Genomic DNA, 24,444 nt, shown 5'->3' on the forward strand with positions numbered 1-24,444 from the left:
CTTCCCTGGACATGGATTTTATCCGAAGTATTTATACCTAGAGGTGGATCTTCTCCATAGGGCTGGAATGGCCTTCCTCGGTACTGGATGACTGCGGTCAGTGATGTGTATATATTGCGGGATGGATCTTCCATGGGCCGGATGGACATATACAGTACCGAGTTGTGAAGCACTTGTGAGAGGAGGTACACGGAACATTGATCATGTTATTTGTGCATTGGTACATACAGATTTCCTGAGCTTTATACTCCATACTATTCAGACTGTATTTAGTTACTGTTGAGTTTTTACTTGAACTGCAAACATGTCTACTTTTCTGTACAGTTTAATTGTATTACCTGCTGAGGTTTGGTCCGTCACTACCTGTCAGTCCATAATTTGGACTTGTTATTTACTGAGTTGGTGTACTCAGGTTACCCCCTGCACCTTGCGTGCAGATCCAGGTATCTCAGAGCACGGTAGCGGTTGCTGATTATTCAAGTCATGGGCTTTCATTGGAGATAGCGAGGTAGCTGCCTGGCGATCGCAGTCCCGCCTTTCTCCTTCCTTATCTTTCTCTTAGTGTATTTGTTGGTTATTCTCAGACTATGTTAGTCTTGTTTTATTTCAAACAATTGTAGTATTTTGCTCATGACTTAGTGACACCCGAGGTCGGGCTTGTGCTTTTCCGCTTTGTTGACTTTAACTTGATATCTTTATCGGATTTCAGATAAACAATGATTTACTTAAGTTTTTAAATGAAATGTGGATTAAATTGGAAATGTGTCGGTTGGCCTAGTTTCACGATAGGCGTCATCACGACCGGATCAGTTTGGGGTCGTGACATAATTACCAATGGAAACGTTTCTCCCTCTTCTCCATTTCTCTTGAATTCTTAATTTCCAAGAGCTTTAACAATACAAATTTGGATCATTAGGGAAAATCAGAAGGTACTATAAAAAGGATATTTGATAAGAAAGCAACGTATGGAGAACTTTTTGAGTTTTACTCTTTATATTTTGTTGAGAAACTTTCAGAATCCACTATGTTTTAGTATTTATTAGTTAGTTGTAGCTATCGTTTACTATATTACTTTCTATACCTATGTTTTCAGGGTTTTTAGATTGTATTCGATGTATTTAAGCTACTGTACTCATGAATACAGTAGCATTTCTAGGCGTGATTTCTTCCATAGCGGATTCTGTTTCAATCTTCTGCTGTGTGATAAGTTATATATAAGAAACAATTACAAGAAAATACAGAGAATTATGGTTGTATTCATGGAGAAAGACTGGCGTTGAGAGAGAGAGGATGGAGAAAAATCTGAAAGAATGAGAGAGAAAAATAATACAAAGCTTATTTTATGGCTAAAGAGTAGGAAGTGACCATAAATAGATAGTTGGCTATAAATATCAAACGGTAGCTATGGAAAATAATTTTTTAAAAGGGTATTTATTTAAAATAAATAAGATATCAATCATTGCTATAGGAGGTAAAAATTCATGTTTTGTTTGTTTCATCTTCCATGGTAGCCTCCTTTTTACATTCTTTATTTATGTCAATGTAAATTACCTTAGTTAATTGTTGTTTCTATCTTTCATATTCAATTTTAGTAACTTCTTTTCACATTCTTCACCACACTATATAAGTGCACAATAAAGTATTTTTGTCTCATTATCCTTTTTGTATTCTTTCTGTAAGATTTGGTTTTTTCAGTATCTGCAAAAGGTATATATATTTCAATTATTTTATGGTGTAAATACTGACTTCTTTTCAGTCCTTTTCGGATCATAATTAGTAACCTTTTATTCTTGATTATGCGATTTTCTTGAAAAGTTCTAAAGTTAAACAGAGTACTAATGTGAAAAATCTTTAGGACTGTAGAAGACCTTTATATTGTCATGTTATGTTCAAATAGCTTATGATGCAATTGTAGACTTCACTTAGGTCCTTTTTGTATCAGAGCTAATTGACTACTGATAATGTTTGTTGCGAATTATTTAGTATTATTATTGTTATGTTATATTTAATTAGCTTCTGCTGCAACTGTAGACTTCGCTTAAGTACTTTTGGATCATAGCTAATTAACCACTATAGTACTTAGTGCAGAATATGTTTGTTGCAAATTATTTGGTATTGTCACGACAAAATTCTTATTACGTTTCATATAGCCTAAATTAGTTACTCCATTTAGAAAACACATCAAATGATTTGTTTGTCCTAATTTCAATGCCTTATTATTTATGAGTGTTAAATTCACCATCTACATTAAAACTTAATTTTGATGTTAACGATGATTGTGTATATACTGTTTAAGTATTTCCATAGCTACATCCTTCTTGTGAGAAAAGTAATAGATAATACAATCCTTTTTTTTTGTAGTGGTATTATTATTTGCTTGTTTTATTTTGATTTTGATTTTGGTGATTTTGTAGCATGTCCATTTTGTAAGTTTAATTTTCTAAGTTATTCAACTTTGATTGTTTGTTTCTTTCATCTTCAACGGTTATATTATTTTTGCATTATAGCTTTTTTAACATTCTTAGTTATAGTCTATAAAGGTGCACGACAAGTTTCTTTGATGGCAAGCTCAAGCACACACAAAATATCTGTGGTTCCTACTTTCGTGTTGTTGTTATATATTTTATTCATAAATTTTATCATCTTTTATATTTTCTTTAGTATGAAATTTTTTACTCCAAAACTTACGAGACAACATATAAATTCTCATCGAAAATTAATTTGTGTGAATCATTCTCTAACCTACATAAAAAAAAACATCAAACTATCAACATTTGACATGTGATTGGCGTGTTAAAATTACATATACAATTCAACTAATATTCTTCTATCAAATTCACAGATGAAAGAGCTCATAATTTTGAATCGGACAAAGGATACATGTACGTGCAATTATGATTTATAAATATAAATTAAATTCATTGATTTCAATAATTATTATCTATCTCTATCACAATTATCCAAGAACTAGTCCAATTATAAGGATTAAGGGCATTCTTTACTCTTTATCTTTTGAACGTCTCTTTTCAAATGATGAAATTGCTAAGCCATTAGCTATGAAGCAAACATGAAACAAGAATTCTCAAACAATAGACACAAAAAATAAACATGCAAAAGTTTAGCTGTTTTCTTTGGACATCTGTGACTGAGGATGGGACAATAATAAACTTTGCTCGTCAAAATACCAGACAACAAAGAAAACATTTCATTTCTCCTTGAGGAAATGCTCCATTTCTAACTCACAATGAAGGTTACTTTGTTTAATGTTACAAATCAAAACCAGCTTTCTATGCTTTCTTACACTATTGAAATAAGTACTATACAAATAAAACTGCACAAGTAGTACACTGATCCAATGCTTAAAACAGCATGGTCGTCTCAGTCTCGTTCACAAGAAGGGAACTGAATTCGTATTAACTGTATGGAAGCATAATCCTGTTTTACTATCTTCCGGACATAAGATTTATTAGACCTTGGTTTCCATAGAAAGATCCAACATCCCAATCTTCTGTCGATGAAGAAAGTGTCATCAGTGCAACCACTATTGATCTCATACTTGGCCTTATTAGAGGATTTTCATGGGTGCAAGCTTTGGCAAGCTGTGCCATCTGTAATGGAGAAGACATGAGACTTCTGTAAGAAGTAAAAAGAAACAACTAGCACAGTTATCAATGCAAGTTTCGTTTAATCTTATACCTTGCAGACTGAATCAAGGGGATAGTCATTTCCAAGTCTTGGGTCAACCAGTTTGCGAAGGTCTTCTTCAGGTTCTGGCTGATTAAGTACTTCTTCAAACTATGATCATCAGAAGGAAAAATAAGTCTCAATATAATGAAAAAGCAGGAGACAAGCAAAAAGAATGAAGAGCTTAGATATGGCCCTTCAAATAAAGGCTCAGTTCAAGCCTGTGAAAGGGTTTATGCAATCCGTATCATTGAAAAAAGAAAAATGCAAAATGAACTTACCAAACCAACAAGACCCTTTGATTCAGTAACAGATTCATTAGGCTTGACTATCGCTTCCTTGGCTGAAATTAGTTCATATAGGACAACACCAAAAGCATAGACATCAACTTTAGGAGAAACATCACCATACTGAGCATACCTGCAAATAGCATTGTGCAAATCCGTTCCATAAGGAACTCAGAAAATGCATTTGTTAAAAAGCACCAATTTAGGCTTTGTGCCACGTTCATAAAATATTGTTTAATTTAGAACTACGCTTTTCCCCAGTGACCTTTATGCAAACAGTTTCATTCCTACTTCTAAAGCTGCAGTATAAAATGGAAAACACTTACTCTGGAGGCATGTATCCAAATGTACCAACAAGTCGTGTTTGCAAAGAAGAACTTCCAACTTCAGTCAGTTTTGTTAATCCAAAATCTGCAACCTAAACCAGAGATCATTCACACAATTACAAAAGAACCTTCCTCAATCTACCTACATAGAAAAAGGTGCCTTGAAAAACCTTTGCATGGAAGTTTTTGTCTATCAGAATATTTGCTGTTTTAATATCACGATGGATGTAAACTGGTACGGTGTGCTCATGTATGTACTCAAGACCTCTAGCTGAATCCAGAGCAATTTGAACCCTAGTAGACCATGGCAACGGGTCCCTTCCTGGAAATAAATTGACCAGATTGACAATTAGTTCTTTAAGAACTATCACAAATCAAACGAAAGAGTGGTTAATTATGACGTGTGATTAGTTCACATTAAAACTACCTGTACCACGCAGATGTTGGCCTATGTGGCCATTCTCAACGTATTCATATACAAGGAAGAGGGAACCTTCAACACAGTAACCTATCAAGCGCACCTGCACTCAATATTATTGGAAAGTTAAGTCAAGCATAAATGAAAAGAAGGATTACACCATGTCATGAATTTCCATGGCCCATCAGTTTAAGACTGTTGAAGACCCTCGAACAAATTGCAAAACCCAATAACAAGTGTAACCAATCAACTGGAATGTCTGAGATGGAGCAAACTTTCTGCACTTACTTCAGGATATCAAATCAAGAAAAGTGGATTTTAATCATCTCAATGTGGTATCATATCCTTCCTGAAGTGTGTCATGCCCCACATCAAAACAAGACCCCACTCGTCACATTATCAATTTATAATTAATCAACTTGTATTTAAGATTTTACTTTCCCAAGCACCCCTAGCTTTAGTGCTGTTCGCAGCACCCCTTTCTTTTGGTCCTTGTTTCTCTTCGGAGCATTCTATGTGCACTTCAAGCACTTTATTCAGTTGTAAATGAATGACAGATGGTAATAACTAGGTTACACTAAGTATAGGTTTCAAGGACCATTGCAAACATGAAGTACATTCTGGGGCAATCACTTGACTTATGCTCTATAATAGGATAGAGGTCTCAAGCAGCAAGACTACCAAGTTAATGAAATCAATTGGCTTACATCATCTGTTTCAATTTAGTTTATTGAATATATTGCTTTAGTAATGCGCATTCCCCCCCCCCCCCCCAACCCACCTTTAGTTGGAAGCCCTTCCACCAAATTATTCACGTCACTAAGTGACAAAGCAAGTTAAAACTTCTTAAGTTGCACTCAGTAGCCCTCTTCAAATAAAGCTTAGCCAAATTTTTGTGCTGACAAAGTACAATGCCAAAGAAGATTTCTGAGAAAAGATTCTCGTTCAAGTCCATGGATCCTTCACTCATAGTGCATAATATTAGAGCTGTAGAACACTTGAAAACAAATAGAAATTATTAAAACTACCTACATTAATAATCTATGTAATGGAATCTGTTCTTTGTTCAGATTTCTTTTCTTTTGAAAATGTCTTCTGGAGTGTGCTTCAAAATGGCAGTGAAGCCTGATCTACAATATATTTCCTTGAAAATATCCTATTCATATATTATTTTTATACTTCATCATTTTCCTAGAATGATGCAGTATAACCATTGACACTGATAGTCGTTATCATTCAAAAGCTTCTGCAAATTTATCAAGCAGCACTCCAAAAGAAGGGAAAACGGAGGTTTTGTCCATCATTAAGCTATACCTAGTATCACCTCGTGTGCTGTCATGCTGCATGAATAATTTTCATTATGTTCAATAATTGCTCTGAAATATCATTAACAATTGTCATTCAAGCTGTAAGATGATTATCTAAACTGTTTATGCGAGCTGTTATGGCAACATCAAATGTGGATATGCAACAAGATGTGTCCTGAATTTGACATGGTAACAGCTAATGCAACTAAAATAACAAAAAATCCTGATTAATAAGTAAAACAAAAGTTTCATGACTAATCCTCAAAAGAGAATGAGAAGAGCGTCAAAAAGGGCATGCCTCCAGTGGTAGGGAAGTCAGTTTTTACCAGGTTCAGGTGATGAACATGTGTCAAGACCTTCAATTCAGCAAGAAACTCCCTTGTAGCTTCCATGTCCATTTTCTTAATAGCCGCTTTCTGAAATAGTTCACAGCAGCAAAAATGTTGAGTATAAGGAGACTTGAGCAATTCTTTAAGTAGGTTTTATTTTACGGTTGAAATTTTACAAATAAGCATTACTAAGGAACAATCTCGGGACATCCCACCCACTGGGAATGAAATCATGATTCAGTGTTGGCAGGAGTATTATATATGCAAAGACATGCATCCCACGATGAATGTCAATGCATCACTAGAACATCACAAGATGAGTAAGCTATTCATTTATTTGTAGAATGTTCGTCTTCCTTTGCATTCCTTGCTCTTTCTTATTTCTGCTTTCTCTAGATTACTGTTTGCCCACCTACTTCAGTAGATCAGAACTAAACAATTTCACTTCTTTCATAACATAATAAGTTATACCAAGAAGTAAGATTTAAGAACATCTCAAACCTCGCCTCTGAGCTCAGCATAGTAAACCGCACCAAAACCACCTTGTCCGATTTTGTTCGCAATGCTGAAGTCATTAGTCGCAGTAGCAAGCTCTTCATAAGTGAACTCAACAGATTTATCCACCGTTATGCCTGAAAGCTCTGGAGAATTGCCATCAGCCAGGCGACGGGAATCTGCAGCTTTAACTATGGTGCTGCCTTCTGGACCTAAGTCAGACAAAATTATAACATATAAGTTGACTAACTAACATTGTTTTCTACCATTCCAATAGTTGTTGAAAATTGGCAGCATAAGTAAAGAAAATATTCAATTCCAGCAAATAAATCAGCTACTTTAAATTGGATTTTCAGCTTTAAACTGATCTAAGCATAAGCATCTTAAGAAATACTGTACGTCAAATGAATGAATGTCGTAAGAACTAGAAAATAGGTATTGACACCTACCATGACCAGACTGATGGAGGCGGTCTTCGGAAGAGAGCAGCGAAACCTTTTGTGCTTTCTTCCTATAATATCCTACGTAAACCAAACCAGCCAGCAGCAAGACTACTGCTATTGCTCCTATAGATATCCCAGCTATTGCTCCGCCAGAAATACCTAATTATTTAGAAGTATAGAACGATAAGAGTAGGTAGCATAAAAGACTTCCTTTATTATCACGAATGGTCTGAGAAGGGATAAGAAAGAAGTCAGCATTGAAGACAAGGAAAGGTCCAAACCACCTGTGCTGCAAATAAGAGGGGAGAAACAACACAAATGGGATATGTCAGCAATGTGCTAGTGGGTGGAAGATCAATAGAGAACAAGATGATCAGATTATAACATCAAATGTTAATGAGCTACCTTGTTGGCAGTGGCGGAAAGTTCCCACTTTTATCTGCAGAATGAAAGAAATGATGGTTCAGACATTGTTTATGTTGGGATCGAAATAACATGATACATGCGGAAACTAACAATACAAAGCATGGTGGACGACAAATCAAACGACAAAAGAAAAATATACTAAACTAAGCATAATAGTTTATAATGGTTTGGTCAATTGATCTACATATGATAAAACTAATATAAAAGAAGAAAAACTATCGAGAGAAAAATATCCCCCTAAACAAAACTCTTTAATGACTACAGTATGGATATTTTTCTTGTCCTCTTGTGAGAAGCAGAGATCCTTAATTTATAGATGTGCAAAACTTGTCTTCCAAGAAAAGCATAAGACATATTAAGGAGATCTAATCCTTTTAGGAGTCTTTTTCCATTCCTTCAAGAAAGAGAGTCCTAATAGATTAGAAATTCAGGGCAAATCCTAACAGTTTATACATTAAGAACATACGAAAATTGAAGAAATCATAGTAGGTACAAGCACTGAAACAGCCAAGCCTTTGTACTAAAGGTGTAACCTCTCTCCAATTTTAGTTGGCCAACTTAGACTATGCAGATATTGGGGAAAAAACGTCAAAAGCATCATTACGTTGAAGTAGGCCAGCTATTTAAAATATTAATTCAATAATAAATAAAACGTGTGAAGATGGAGTAATTTGTCAAAAGATGCCATATTGAAGTTAAAAGTAATTTGAAGTGTATCAGCTTCTTTTACTTTGAACTTCTGGTACTGAGAAATTTTAGCATCGTATGAAACAAGTCAAGGAATTGGGATGGATTAAAGAGGGAAGATTGAACAAGTAAACTATGGTCTTTATAGAGTATCAAAGATAGAAGCAAGCTCTTTTCAGACTATTTTCCAAGACAAATTTGAGCCAGGTTAATTTAATCCTCATCAACTCACTCTCTTTAGAGCACATCAATATCCTGGCATTTATTGTATTTCATTATTTCTCTACGAAAGACTAACAAGGAACATGCTCGCGCTGTAGTCCTGCTCCCCTCAGGTATCCGAATAAGAACCAAAAAGAAATAGAGATCCTGCAATCACTTTTTGCTTTTCTTTTTTCTCCTAGATTTAGCATTCATTCTGAAGCCGTTGTGAGCCATTATTATTGTTTTGCGCGCGTAATGTTTGATCTTTAGAGAACCAAATGTGAATAATGATTGAAAGGGCTAGTTTGCGTTTCCAAAAGTTCGACCTCCAGATAATTTACTATCAATTCACAGAATTAATGCATATTCTGCGTTTATTTCATCCAATTCTCTTCAAGGGTAAATGCAACTCTTAATCTTCGACATGTGCATTCCATATTGTATATATCTTCAGTCTGAAGAAATGATCCCAGGATGCAGATTGAAGAATTCTTAAACAGCTCAAAGAAGCTAAGCAACAGAAAACAGTTGCTCAATTGTGCTTCTGCTATTTGCGAATACTGGCTTGCTCTTGCCGTTACAGCTCAGTGATAAACTCAGCTGGTATAGCCAGAATTTTGCTAATCAAAAGCATTAGCTAAATTTCATGGCAATTTTACATAATACTACTTCACTTGCAAAACTATCACATTTTTTCTTTATTAGCAGTTAGGAACTACTAGAAATGTTCATGTGCTTTTAACCTATTTTGGTTCATGGTCCATGGATGTGGGAAAAAGTTTAGAACCAAGGAAGACGACAATGCTGAAGTTCAATTGGTCCACTGTCAGTCAGGGTGTCATGCCAAAAAGGAAGAAAGGAAAAGGGTAATCATTTACAAGTTTGTATTAATGCTGGATGCTTAGTGCTATATCACTGCAGCCAGTTTCAGTTACTCAGAAACAAATCAAAATGCATTCTAAAGGGTGTAATCTTCATCGATTCTAACCATTGAAACCACATATTCCAATTTATAGTAAACAATGAACTAAAATTAAATATCACCCTTAAGCAAAACATTGTGCTTATTAATTTAGCTCCCTCCTTAAAAGCGCATTTCCCCCTTTTTGCCACAACACTGAAACATGAACAAAAGAGTACTCGGACTTTAACCTGAAAGTTCTAAAGCACAGACATAAACTCTTTCTAACACAAAATAAAACAAACACATAAAAACCATCAAATTACATTAACACCTCACACAAGAAAAGATAAAAAAGTATCTTAGTCATTCCTCCCTCTGTCACATTTTTGTTGCACACTTTCCTTTCTAATATGTCGCAAAAAGAATGACACATTTCTATATTCAGAAACAACTCACTCTTAAGCTTCTCATTTTACGCTTAATGAGAAAGTCTATGGCTTGTTTTAGATCACAATGTCTATGCCCAGTCAAACACTTCACATAACATGTGACAGAGGGAGTGAAAAAAGGGATCTTATCCCAAAGAGCCGGCCGGACTACTATTTAATTTTTCTACCCAGTATACATAGATTACACACTGATCATACAGGTTTATACACATATAATACATATACTATTACACATCTGCCGGCTATTTAGGTTAATTCTTCTAAAAATAATATCAACACTGACCTCTTCCCGGTATAAACAGGATCCCTCTACCAGTATCGAATTTGGAATCCACCCCTGGATTATACCTCCGGATTAAATCAGCACTCACATTAGTCTCAGAAGCAATGGACGTCAAGTTATCCTCTGCCCGTACAGGGTACGTCACAAACAGCCCATAATCTTTGGAAACATCTCTATCCCCACAGGAACAATTCACTACCACGTTTAAGGTAACATTTGTATCCGGAATATTATTCTCCGGATAGCTATTAAACTTCATCAACCACTCCGAAGTTGTCAAATCGGAATAATTCGTCGCAACCTGACCATAAGTATCTCCAGATTTAACCTTGTACGGAAAAACATGGCCTAACAACTCACCATCCAAACAATCACAACTAAAGGGTATGTTAATTCTTGTCCCTGCTATGACACTGTCCTGATTTGGGATATTATTGTTGTTGTAATCTACGATTTCTTTTATACTGGAGATTGAAAACAGCTCTGCTATGTAAGTGAGACTTGTTCCCCGCCATACATAGAATGAAGCTAAAGCTAAATCACACCCTTTTTTGCATTTTGACTCAACTGGTAAAGGAATTGAGGATAAGTAAACTAGGATTAGGATAATTCCTAAGCGTAACACACTTCTTGGTTTGGATTCAAACATGTTTCATGAAAAGAACCATGAAAAATTCAGAAATGGGTATGTGAGAAATGGTACCAGAATGTATTCGGGGAAATTTTAGCTGGGTTTTGGAGCAAGCGTTAACTAGGTGTTGATAAAGTTTAGATTAAAAACCTTGTGAATAATTGAATTGGTCTGTAGTTAAATATTCACACTGTATTATACTACTACAGCACATTATTTTCGGTCTGGTTTTTTAATATTTGGGAATAACTATGAAACAATATTGTCGTCAGCGCAGCTGTCAGGAAGTTAAAGAAAACCGTGTTCAGACGCGTTTTAGGAGACTGTCTTCTATCGTGGTCTTATGTAGCGTTTAATGTTGGGAAATCTCAACCGTTGATGAAGAAGATGGTCAACTCCAATTTTATTAGTTTGATAAATGTCAAATTCTACTAGTATTATACTTAGTTTTTTGTTAATGTCTGGTTATTTGATTTGTGCTAGAATGATTTTTGATTTAAGTAATTTGATTGTGTGGAAATTTTATATACACAAAAGTCATACTAGAATAGATATGCATCTCAATCTTATTAATTTCATAGTTGATTCTAGTCTTTATTAAGTCGTGGTATATCTGGAAAGTAGGAGGTTGATTTATTCTTTTTCATATCCTTAAGTCATGTTCATATTAATTATTGGACGAGAAAAAAGAATTTGAGTCACTTGAAATATTTTCGTTAATTAATTCTTGAAGTAGCTAATAAATAAAAATTAAACATTCAAAATAACAACTTTCCTTTCTTTTTCTTTTTTTCCTTAAGGGTGATAATAATTGCCAATTTCACTTGCTTATAGTAGGAATGATTCAATTCCCGCCTAAAACTCATCTTTTTTCTTCCCCACATCATTCTACAATAACTTACATTTATGTGTAAATTTCAGTTTACTAGTTTAAAATTTAATTTTTCTTGTAAATTATCATAGTATAACTAATTCTCCCTTGAGCAACCGTCCCATTTATGTGAAATATTATAATTTAAGAAAACAAAACTATCTTTTTTTTTCTTGTCATGATTTTCTGAATCTCCTTTTAAGTATTTTGAATTATTAGCCATGTTGATTTATACTTACTTCTTATTGTTCTTCATAAAATTGGGATAGGAGAATAGCGATAGGAACAAATCTTAACAAATATTTCGTATGCCAATGTTAACTATAAGAAATAGTATATCCCTATAGCGTGAAAAAAGCATATTGATGGAAGAACAGATAAAGAAACAACTAAGAAAGGGCGAAACTTCCTTAAGAATCAACCTATATAACATTCACTAGTAAGCTATATGGTAGCTTCAGCTCGCTATCATATGAGCCACCTCCCCCCCTCCCCTCAGGCTAGCTAGAGTGATCTCAGGGGTCAGCCTTCATTTATCCTATTGTCAGTGTAACAAAGTATGTCTCCCTCTTTGCCACAAGACAAACATGATGAAAATGCTACACGTTTAAGGTTCAAAGGATCCATAAAACTATCTAACACGGAATAAAACAAACACATAAAAATTAAACCACCAAATTGTATTAACACCTAAAACAGGAAAAGACCATAATTGAGGGCATTGAAAAATATAATATCAATACTGACCTCTTCCAGGTATAAACACAATCCCTTTTCCAGCACTGAAATTCGCTCCTGGATTATAACTCCGGATTAATTCAGCACTGATATTGGCTGTGGAAGCCACGGCCGTCAAGTTATCCTCAGGCCGCAAAGGATACGTCACAAACAGCCCAAAATCTTTAGAAACATCTTTATTCCCACAGGAACAATTCACAACCACTTTTAAGGTAACATCATCTGGAATATTATTCTCAGGATGGCTATTAAACCTCTTCAACAAATCCACAGTCGTTAAATCCGAATAATTCGACGCAACCTGAGCATATGTATCTCCAGATATAACCTTGTACGGAAAAACATGGCCTAAGAATTCACCATCCAAACAATCACAACGGAAAGGTATGTTAATTCTTGTCCCAGCTATGACACTGTCCTGATTAGGTATGTTGACATTGTTGTTGTAGTCGACGATTTCCTGTCTAGTAGAAACGGAGAATAACTGTGATATGTGAATAAGATTTGTCCCCCGCCAAACAAAGAATGAACCTAAAGCTAAATCGCACCCTTTATTGCAACGGGACTCAACTGGTAAAGAATTGGAGGATAAGTAAACTGTGATAAGGATAAAACCTAAGCTTAACACACTTCTTGGTCTGGATTCAAACATGTTTCATGAGAAAAACATGAATTAATATTTTAGAAATGGCTACACAAAAATGTATTCTGGGGAATTTTAGCTGGGTTTTTGGAGGAAGCGTTGACTCTCTTTTGATAAAAGTTAGATTGAAAATTACTTAAAAAAAATTTGAATGATTGAATTGGTCTGTTGTTAACATTCTGGATTGTATTAAACTACTATAGTATAGTATTATTTTCCGTTCGGCTTTAATATTTGGTAATATTTTAATGAAACGATATTGTCTTGCCGCAGCTGTCAGGAATTTAAAGAAAGCCGTGTTTTAGCTGCTTTTGACATATTCGCATGGTTTTGGGAGATAGTCTTCTATGGCGGCCTTCTGTAGCGTTTACTGTTGGCAAATTCTCAACCGTTTGATGATAGAAATTTGAATCGCGCGTAGCCATTGCCAAAGAAGGTCGTCAACACCAATTCAAGTTTGACCAAAGGCAAATTCTACTACAAAAAAATATCTACGTACTAGTATTATGTAGTTTTTGTTATTGTCTGATATTTCGTTTGAGCAAGAAAAAAATTAAGTTTATTTGATCGTATGAATATTTTTAATTAAAAAAAATCGTATTAGAGTAGATAAATAGCATCTCAATCTTTAATACTTTCATAGTTCACCTGCTTATGAATTTTTGTTGGTTGATTCACAAAATGATTAATAAATAAAATGAATACACTCTTTAAAATAACAAGTTTCCGTCATAGTTAACTATTAAATTAATATATACAATATGTTCATATTATGTTCGTTTATAAAATACGCCCTCCGATATGTCGAATGGGGTCATATTTACTTTTGTTTTCTTTTCTATACCTATTACCATGATTATTTCCATATCAAAGAGTCTAACATAAGTCAGTAATTATCATTATTTTTAGGTTTATAAGAATATAAAGAAATTAAAGAAGAAAAGATCAAGAACTAGTCCTTATACGTTTTTATTTTTTTTGTCTCTTTAATGACATTTTTTCAAAGTCCTCTAGTTTGAATTTCCAGGTCTAATTCTAGATGCTGCCTTTGTTTTGAATTTAATTACAAGTGCAATTTATTCACATTATGGAAAACGTACAAATCAACCTCATTAAACTCCTCTTCTGCCTAATTTTTGGAGCTATATAGTATATAATTTGTCAATCGTCTGGCCTTGAGCTAGCACGTTTGGACAAGTTTTCCACGTATCCTCTCTTTTTTCTTTCCTTTTTTTTTTTTTTTTTTGGGCTGGCGAATCAATATAGCACAATTTTATAAATATAAAAAAAAAACTTTCAAGATATCCTATTTCAATGTACACCAATGTACATACCAGGAGGATATCCAGAGGCGGATCTAGAATCTAATGACTATGGACACTGTTGTATCCAATGTAGACTTACCGCTAGTCAATGAAGTTAAATTAGAATGTGCATTTGGTCAGTTCATGTAAGTTTAAATTAATTTTGTGTGATTCGATTCATTTTGAATTAAATTAATTTGCTTTGCAAGGCTTTTTTGTGCATAAATAAACACATAATAACCAAACTAAGAATATTTGATTCTTTATTTGAAATCAAGAAAAAAAATAACATTAACTAGATAAAAAATAAAAAAATAATATCCAAAACATATTCAAATAAATATTTTGATGAGATCTAAAAAAAAGAAACATAAGTAAATATACTTTTACAATACAAATAAATAATTGAACATAGAGTGGAAATACAAGAATGAAAATAAAAGGAATTAAAAGAAAAGAAGAAAATGGAAAGAGGGAACAAGTCATCAAAGAGAAAAAGCAAAGCTAAGCTTCTCCTAACATGTGAAAGGAAATTTTATCTCATATGGCAAACTATTACATGCTATTTATTATACCAAAATAATTTAAAAATATTATTACTTACATCTATCTTTCCTATTTTATAGCAAAATATGTATTTATTTTATATCCTACCATTGAAGAGTGAATTACGCCAATTATAATCTCTCTCTCTCTCTCTATCAGCAAAATTTTCAATCCTCTCTCTTCTCCCTCAAATTTCTCTCCCTTTTCCATCAAGGCAGCCGTCGTAGCAGCCATTTTTGGTGGCTAAGGTGGATTTTCTGAAGCAAAGAGAATAGATCTGAACCAAAGAGGGAGTGGACGAACAGTAGGCATCAGAATCATTATCGTCAGAATCGTCGGCATCATCATCCAATATTGGCTCATCCTCTTAGGCGAACCGGATTTTTGAGGGCCGGATTTTTGAGGGCCGGATTTTTTTGTTTTAATATAATGTATACAGTATTTTGCTTGGCCAAAAAACGTCATCTACGGTGAACTTTCTTTTCTTCTTTGCTATTTTAGTTACATACAATGATATAAATACACTCAAATATAATATATTTTTGTATAAATACATTATTTCTTTTCTTGAATTTATGTATTGCGAAGATATGTATTTTTTGAATACAGCCGAATACCATTGTGTTTTGTGATTTTTTGTTGTTTGAATACAATCGAATTGAATACGGTGAATTGAATACAATGTATAATAGTGAATAATAAATATTTATGAATTGAATACAATGTATACAATCAAATTGAATAGAACGGTATACACCTTATTTCTTGATTACTTTACTATATTTATAAATCCAGTCGCGCGAATACATGGAATACAATGCAGTAGCAGCGAAATTTAAGTAGAATTAATTTAGTTGAGTTAAATTAGGAGTGATACATGCTAATTGATCCTCTTTTCATTATTAAATAGATGGATTTCCCTATTTTCTAGACGAATTTCGCTATTGTATTCATGAATACAGTAGCGCGAATGCTGCGAATACAGTCGTGTAGCAACGAAATTTATGTATAATTGATTTTGTTAAGTTAAATTAGGAGTGATACAAGCTAATTGATCCACTTTTTGTTATTAAACAGTTGGACTCCCTTATTTTAGGCGAATTTCGCTACTATATTCATGAATACATTAGTGCGAATACAGCGAATACAATTGCACAGTTGGAGTCCCCTATTTTTTAGGCGAATTCCTCTACTGTATTTATGAATATAGTAGCGCGAATACAGTCATGTAACAACTAAATAGTAGCTATAGGAAGCAATTATGTATATGGTAGCTATAAGAAGTTAATAACCGCTAAACAATAATGATTTCTGAAAATTTCTCTATGTGAAAAGTTGGTATCAATCTTGGGCCTAAAGCTTGGTATGGGGGACTTGACCGTGGCACCTGTAGTCACAGGGGTGCCATTGTTTTTTTATTTTTTTTATTTTCTTTTTGTAACGTTTTTTACGTGAACTAATAGTACTTACATGAAATTTTACCCGAGGGACCGAGTGGCGTACCATCCCTATTCTTCTACATAGATCTGCCCCTCAGGATACCCAAAAAGAAGGGGGAAAACTCCTTGATACTATTGCTTATTTTACTTGTCCATCACCAAATTGTTGGAGTTATCTGATATGTGAAATTAAAATAATTTGATTAATTTTATAAGTTAGAGTAAATAATAATTGAATTTTGTGTTTGTTTTGTGATGTCGTGTTATAATTACATATATTTTGGCATTATTTACCCTACTTGCTTGTTGCTTGGATGCTAATTTGTGCGACAATTGCTTAATAGAGTTTACTTTAATTGTAGGAATTCTTGGACATAAAGTGAAGAAAAGTTGCACGAAATGATACCTCAAAGCTACAAAATGGAGCAATAAAAGAAGACGTGCAAGGCAATAAAAAGCCACGACTATAGACAGTGCAAGGCTTTGTCCAAGGCATTGTCATTGGCGCCTCTGATAGCTTCTCGCAGGTTAATGTTGATGCCTTTGATGGTGCCTCACAGAGTAATCTTGGTGCCTCTGACAATGCCCTGCGCTGACGATGCTTATCCAAGCCACTTTTATTTCCTCATTATGTTTGGACATGTACACCTCAACCATGCCTTATAAATACCTTCTAAACATAGTTTTTTTGGGAGGGGGGGGAGCATTATTGGAGAGGAAAAAGGTTACGAAACACTTGAAAGCAACGAATCATACACGTTTTCTCTTCCGTTCTTCCTTAATCTGTATTTGAATGCTTTCAATTATTATCACGATTGTTAGTATGGTTATGAGTAGCTAAACTTTCTCATCTAGGGTTTGATAGAACCTTTTTAAGGATGATTTTCTGTTGCATTTAATATAATTTAACCTTCGAATTTATCTACTGGTTCAACCACATCCTTATTTCAGTTGATTGAATGACCATCAATTGACTGTGCCTATTTAGTATGTATTGCTTGAGAGAGGGTACATATGTTGGTAGTTGTTGAACAACATCATTTAACGTATGTGACAGATCAAAATGGAGGGTTTAAAGGAGGAATTAGAGATAATGAAACCTTGGTTCGATCGTAATGAGTAGTGAATTAGTTCTAGCTAGCGTAGTTTGAGAGAATATGTCTAATAAATTTTAGTAGTTTCTCGAGAGAGAATTACGATACCAAAAGTACTCACGATCGGTAGAGAATACTTAGGCAAAATTGTAGGAGACGTAGCGGGAAGGATTCCGACAATTGAGAAAATCATAACTCTAGGCCGCCTTAATCTTGTCTCCAACCCTTAGTATCTGTGACAACCCGGCCGGTCGCCTTAAGAATTTACGCCCCGATCCCTTACTAACTACTTTCCCCAAGTTTATTTCTGCTATTTCGATTTGCCGGGATGTTAGGTTTTGAGTTTCGGAGAGTTTTGGGACACTTAGTCCCCAAATGAGAGGTTAAGTATTGGAAAGTTGATTGTAGCCGGAACAGTGTGAAGACGGCCTTGGAATAGAATTCTGATGGTTCCTTTAGCTCCGTTGGGTGATTTTGGGGTTAGGAGCGTGTTCTTATTGTGTTTTGGAGGTCCATAGCTAATTTAGGCTTGAAACGCCGAAGGTTAAATTTTTGAAGTTTCCGGTTTGATAGCGAGATTTTGATTCGAGGGTCAGAATGGAATTCCGAGAGCTGCAGTAGTTCCATTGTGTCATTTGGGACACGTGTGCAAAATTTCAGGCTATTCAGACGAGGTTTGATAAACTTTTTGATCGAAAGCGTATTTTAAGGAAAATTGGAGTTCTTAGGCTCAAATCCTTGATTAATTCGAGATTTCAATGTTGTTTTAGGTGTTTTAAGGATTGGTACAAGTTTGAACGAGGTATTAGGTTATGTTGGTGCTTTTGGTTGAGTTCTCAGGGGCCTCGGGGTGATTTCAGATGGTTGACGGAAAGTTTGAGAAATTGTTGCAGGTGCTGTATTTTTTGCTGCTTCTGGTATTTTCGCATCTGCGGTTTGGGACCGTAGAAGCGGCTAAGGGGCTGCAGAAGCGAATTTCGGTCCTTTCTTCAGGAACCGCAAAAGCGGTAGAATTACCGTAGAAGCGGTACCGCATCTGCGGATTTAGAGTAGCAGATGCAGAAGCTGGCTCGTTAAGTAAAAGTCGCAGATGCAACTAAATCTCCGCAGAAGCGGGATCGCAGATGTGGAAATCGCTGGGCAGAACATATAAATAGTTGCCTTCGCGAATTTGAGGGATTCTTTAACCATTTTCATCCGAGTTTGAAGCTTTTTAGAGAGATTTTGAGGAAAACAAAGGGGAATCACTTGGAGATAATGCCCTTGACTTCATAACACGTTTTTATGTGATTAAAGACCTAATTAATTGTGAGAAATTTGGGGGAAATGGGTAATTAAGGCTTGAGTTTAAGAGGCCCTTAATTGAGGATTTGAGGGGTCATTTGGACTTCGATTTTAGTATTCTTGTTATGTATAGACTCGTGAGAGTACGAGGTTTCTGAAAATGTAAATTTCACCCGATTTCGAGACGTGGACCCTAGGGGCATTTTGGTCATTTTACATAATTTCGTGTATTATCTTAGAATTTAATTGTAGAATCAGTTACTTGAAGTGTTATTTAAATTATGCAAATGAGTTGAATAGATTTGGACCATTTGGAGTCGAGTACTCGTGACAAAGAAGTGGCGTCAGATTGATTTTGAGCTAGTTCGAGGTAAGTGGCTTGTCTAACCTTGTGTGGGGGACCTTCCCCTTAGGATATGATATATTTGGTAATTGAAATGCCTTGTACGTGAGGTGACGAGTGTGTACTTGAGCTAATTGTTTAAAATCCGATTTTACTTCAGTATTTCAATTGAGTTCCTTTTTCCTGCTTTATTCTACTTGTAAATTTAGCATGTTGTAGTTTAGAAAAGCATGTTTAGTTGATTTAATTGCCTATTTGCTTAAACTTCCTTAATTGCATTACGTGAAGCATGTTAGGCTAGAATTAACTATTTACTTGGTACAAAATTTTGCATTTAATTGAGTATTCTTGTGTTGCTTCTATGTGTTTTTAATTTGGGACTACGGGACGGCATCCCAGGAGATTCCTTGTACGTATTTATGATCTGGACTGAGGTGCGGGATACCAAGAGACCCCTAGCATATATTGAGGATACCGAGAGATCCTCGGGATACCAAGAGATCCCTAGCATATATTGAGGATACTGAGAGATCCTCGGGATACCATAATAGCATATATTGAGGATACCGAGAGATCCTAGGGATACCAAGAGATCCCTAGCATATAGTGAGGATACCAAGAGATCCTCGGGATACCAAGAGATCCCTAGCATACATTGAGGATATCGAGAGATCCTCAGATACCAAGAGATACCTGACATATATTGAGGTTACTAAGAGATCCTCGGGATACTGAGAGATCCCTGGTTATCATCCTTGTTATTTGTGGTATTTCCTGGTGTTTGCCATTATTTCTGTTTCTATTATTGTTCTCCTTATTATCCTGTGTAGATTCTTACTGTAGTTTTTCAACTGTACTGCTTATCTTATACTGTCATATCTCATATTCTTTATTTTATCTCAGTAGGGCCCTGAACTTCCTCGTCACTATCCAACCGAGTTTAGGCTTGGCACTTACTAAGTACCGCTGTGGTGTACTCATGCTTCTTCTACGCATGTTTTTCATGTGCAGATCCAGGTACTTCTACCCAGGCCTACCATTCTTGAGGGAGGCGACTGCTTAGAGACTTCGAGGTACATCTGCTGCATCCGCAGACCGAGAAGTCCCTTTCTATTCCTGCTTTAGTAGTTAGCCCTTCTGTACCTTCCTGTTCTTATTAGACATTCCGAAGTTAGAGCTATGTAGTATTAATCTTAGTTTGTGATTCATGGGTTTCCGGGTCTTGGATTTATGTTTGGTAGTGAGAGTTAAATATGGTGTATGCCAAGCGGCATATTTAAACACCGTTACTGCTTTATTTCTATTTTAAATTATTTACTTCCGCAAATTTTGGTTTTTCTTCCGCAAATTAGGCTAACCTAGTCGTAGAGACTAGGTGCCGTCACAATGGTTCACGGAGGACGAATCAGATTCATGACAAGTTGGTATCAGAGTTGTAGGTTCATATGAGTTATGGATCACAAGCCGGTTTATTAGAGTCTCGCTGATCGGTACGGAGACGTCTGTACTTATATACAAAAGGCTATGTAACTGTTAGGAAAATTTCCACTTCATTTGATTTCCTTGTCGCGCGGTATTTTGACATCACAATTCTAAACTTCTGTCTTCTATTCTCTCACAGATGGTGAGGACATGTGCTACTCGAGATGATCAGGCACCCACTCCCCCTACTACAGCCGTCAGAGGCCGGGGCTGGGGTAGAGGCCGAGGACGCGCAGTGGTGCAGCCAGAGCACCTGCGCGAGCTTCCGCCGAGGTACCACCAGCAGTTCCAGCCGGAGTCCAGGCACATAACACGCTTACTGCTACTACTACCCCATCTCTTCAGGAGACTTTGGCACAGTTCATGAGCATGTACACCACTTTGGCTCAGGCAGGGTTGCTTCCCCTTGCTTCAGGTACTTCTCAGGCTGGGGGAGGAGCATAGACTCTCACCGCCCGCACTCCTGAGTAGCGAGTGCAAGTTGAGCAGGTCCCTGAGATTATTCCTGTACCGCCTGTAGTGCCAGTTCAACCCGAGGATAGGGCATCGACTTCCAAGGATGAGCAGTTAAGGCTTGAAAGGTTCAAGAAGTACAAGCCTCCTGTATTCAGTGGTCTAGCATCGGAGAATGCTCTGGGATTTCTTGATGAGTGTTACCACATTCTCCGTACCATGGGTATCTCAGGATCGAACGGGGTTTCTTTCACTACCTTCCAGCTTCGAGGAGCCGCTTGTGAGTGGTGGCACACCTATGAGCTAGACAGTTCAGATGAGGCTGCTTCACTGACTTGGGCCTAGTTCTTAGATCTGCTCCTTAGGGAGTATGTTCCTTAGAGCCTCAGTGACGCATGGCGTACAGAGTTTGAGCATTTACGCTAGGGTGCTATGACTGTTTTAGAGTATGTTGTCCGTTACACCAGTTTGGCTAGGCATGCACCAGCCTTGGTTTCTACTGTCCACAAGAGGGTTCGCCGGTTTATTGAGGGCCTTATTCCCAGCATCAGATCTAGCATGGCCCGTGAGTTAGAGATGGATATTTCTTATCAGCAGGTGGTGAGCATTACTAGGAGGATCGAGGATATGCATGCTAGGGAGAGAGAGAAGAGGGAGGCCAAGAGGTCTCGAGAGTTGGGCCATTATTTTAGTGCCCGTACCCCAGCTGCAGGTCATCATGGTAGGGGTTATATGAGTCGCCCTGTTCATTCATCTCTTCCAGCAGCCAGTAGTGCTCCAGCTCCTCCTAGACCTCAGGAGCCTTATTATGCACCACCAGTTTCTAGCACGCCTTCTACGCGAGGTGCTTTCAGAGGTCAGTCCAGCAGACCTAGCCCAAGCCAGTCACAACCGCCACATCCTCCCAGAGCTTATTTTGAGTGTGGTGACACATGCCACATGGTGAGGGATTTCCCTAGACTTGGGAGGAGTGCACCTCTACAGACTTCTCAGCCACAGCATGCCCCGTAGAGTTTTCAGGCTATGATTACAGCTCCAGTTGCTACCCCACCTACTTAGCCAGCTAGAGGTGGAGGTCGGGGAGGTAGAGGTTGCCCTAGAGGGGGAGGCCAAGCCAGATACTATGCCCTTACTGCCCGTATCGAGGCTGTTGCCTCCGATTCTGTCATCATAGGTATTATATTGGTTTGCCACAGAGATGCATCGGTTCTATTCGATCCAGGCTCTACTTACTCTTATGTGTCTTCTTATTTTGCTCCGCATTTGGGTGTACCTCGGGATTCTTTAAGTTTCCCTATTTATGTCTTTACTCTTGTGGAAGATTCTCTTATTGCGGACCACGTTTATCGGTCGTGTTTGGTTGCTCTTAGTGGTTTTGAGACCAAAGCCGATTTATTATTACTCAGTATGGTTGACTTCGATATTATCTTTTGCATGGACTGGTTGTCGCCCTATTATGCTATTCTTGATTGTCACGCCAAAATCGTGACGCTGGCTATTCCAGTTGTACCACGTGTTGAGTGGAGAGGTACTTTAGATTACACTCCTAGTAGAGTTATTTCTTTTCTTAAAGATCAGTGTATGGTTTAGAAGGGGTATAACGCATATTTAGCTTATGTGAGAGATGTCAGTATTGATACCCCTTCAGTTGATTCAGTTCCAGTAGTATAGAATTTTCCCGATATGTTTCCAGCCGATCTTCCAGGCATGCCGCCTGATAGAGATATTGATTTTGGCATTGACCTGTTGTCGGGCACTCAACCCATTTCTATTCCTTTGTATCGTATGGCTCCTCCTGAGTTGAAGGAATTGAAAGATCAGTTACAAGAATTGCTTGATAAGGGTTTTATTCGACCTAATGTTTCACCTTGGGGTGCTCCTGTCTTGTTTGTGAAGAAAAATGATGGTTCTATGCGTATGTGTATTGATTATCGCCAGTTGAACAAGGTTACAGGGAGGAACCGTTATCCTTTGCCTCGTATTGATGATCTGTTTGACCAGCTTCAGGGCGCACGTGTGTTTTTTAAGATTTATTTGCGCTCAGGTTACCATTAGTTGAAGATTCGGGAGCCAGATATCCCGAAGACTGCTTTTAGGACTTGGTATGGTCATTACGAGTTCCTTGTTATGTCATTTGGGCTGACCAATGCCCTAGCAGCCTTTATGCATTTGATGCACAGTGTGTTTCGGCCGTATCTTGACTCGTTCGTCATTGTCTTTATTGATGATATTCTAGTGTATTCTAGGAGTTGGGAAGATCATGAGTAGCACCTGAGGACTGTGCTTCAGACTTTGAGAGAGAAGAAGTTATATGCTAAATTCTTGAAATGTGAGTTTTGGTTGGATTCAGTAGCATTATTAGGCCACAAGGTATCGAGTGAGGGTATTCATATGGATCCGAAGAAGATAGAGATGGTGTAGAGTTGGCCCAGCCCATCCTCAGCTACAGAGATCTGCAGTTTCCTTGGTTTGGCAGGTTACTACCATCGTTTTGTGGAGGGGTTTTCATCTATTGCAGCCCCCGTGACCAGGTTGACCCAGAAGGGTGCTCCATTCCAATGGATGGAGGAGTGTAAGGCGAGCTTTCAGAAGCTCAAGACAACTTTGACCACATCCCCAATTTGATATTGCCTACAGGTTTAGGGTATTATACAGTCTATTGTGATGCCTCGAGGATTGGCCTCGGAGCGGTGTTGATGCAGGACGGTAGGGTGATTGCCTATCCGTCTAGACAATTGAAGATACATGAGAAGAACTACCCTGTTCACGACCTTGTGTTAGCTTTCATTGTTCATGCCCTGAATATTTGGCGCCATTATTTATACGGGTTTCCCTATGAGATTTATACTGACTATTGGAGCTTGCAATACTTGTTCAAGCAAAAGGATCTAAATTTGCGCTAGAGGAGGTGTTTGGAGTTGCTAAAGGACTATGATATCACTATTTTGTATCACCCGGACAAGGCCAATGTGGTGGCCGATGCTTTGAGTCGCTGGGTGGAGAGTTTGGGGAGATTGGCATATTTACTAGTATCGGAGAGGCCTATGGCGATGGATGTTCAGAACTTAGCCAACCAGTTTGTAAGATTGGATCTTTTAGATCCCAGTCGGGTTCTAGCTTGCGTGGTTTCTTGGTCTTCCTTATTTGATCGTATCAGGGAGCGGCAGTATGATGACCCCCATTTGCTTGTCTTCAAGGACAAGGTTCAACACGGTGATGATAGGGAATGTGGCTATTGGTGATGATGGGGTATTGAGGATGCATGGTCGGATTTGTGTACCCAATGTTGATAGGCTTCGGGAGTTGATTCTGGAGGAGGCATATAGCTCACGGTATTCCATTCATCCGGGTGCCGCGAAAATGTATCAGGATTT

General features: G+C 37.0%; 2 protein-coding genes across 2 annotated transcripts; both read right to left on the bottom strand.

The window, feature by feature from the left end:
* Window positions 1–3,182: 3,182 nt before the first annotated feature.
* On the bottom strand, window positions 3,183–11,031 carry LOC104224998 (chitin elicitor receptor kinase 1). Its single transcript, XM_070150537.1, has 12 exons — window positions 10,243–11,031; window positions 7,695–7,728; window positions 7,571–7,578; window positions 7,296–7,448; window positions 6,853–7,058; window positions 6,349–6,438; window positions 4,725–4,818; window positions 4,468–4,619; window positions 4,298–4,389; window positions 3,966–4,104; window positions 3,697–3,795; window positions 3,183–3,608 (listed from the first exon to the last, which is right to left on the bottom strand). Exons 1-12 carry the CDS (start codon window positions 10,889–10,891, stop codon window positions 3,444–3,446), a joined length of 1,881 nt encoding a protein of 626 aa, XP_070006638.1. The 5' UTR covers window positions 10,892–11,031; the 3' UTR covers window positions 3,183–3,443.
* Window positions 11,032–12,266: 1,235 nt separating this feature from the next.
* Window positions 12,267–13,134, bottom strand: LOC138872819 (chitin elicitor receptor kinase 1-like). Its single transcript, XM_070151237.1, has 2 exons — window positions 12,492–13,134; window positions 12,267–12,379 (listed from the first exon to the last, which is right to left on the bottom strand). The coding sequence occupies exons 1-2, from the start codon at window positions 13,132–13,134 to the stop codon at window positions 12,267–12,269; spliced, it is 756 nt and encodes a 251-aa protein (XP_070007338.1).
* Between the last annotated feature and the right edge of the window lie 11,310 nt (window positions 13,135–24,444).

The sequence above is a fragment of the Nicotiana sylvestris genome, chromosome 7 (assembly GCF_000393655.2).
Source record: "Nicotiana sylvestris chromosome 7, ASM39365v2, whole genome shotgun sequence".
Taxonomy (NCBI): Eukaryota; Viridiplantae; Streptophyta; class Magnoliopsida; order Solanales; family Solanaceae; genus Nicotiana; species Nicotiana sylvestris.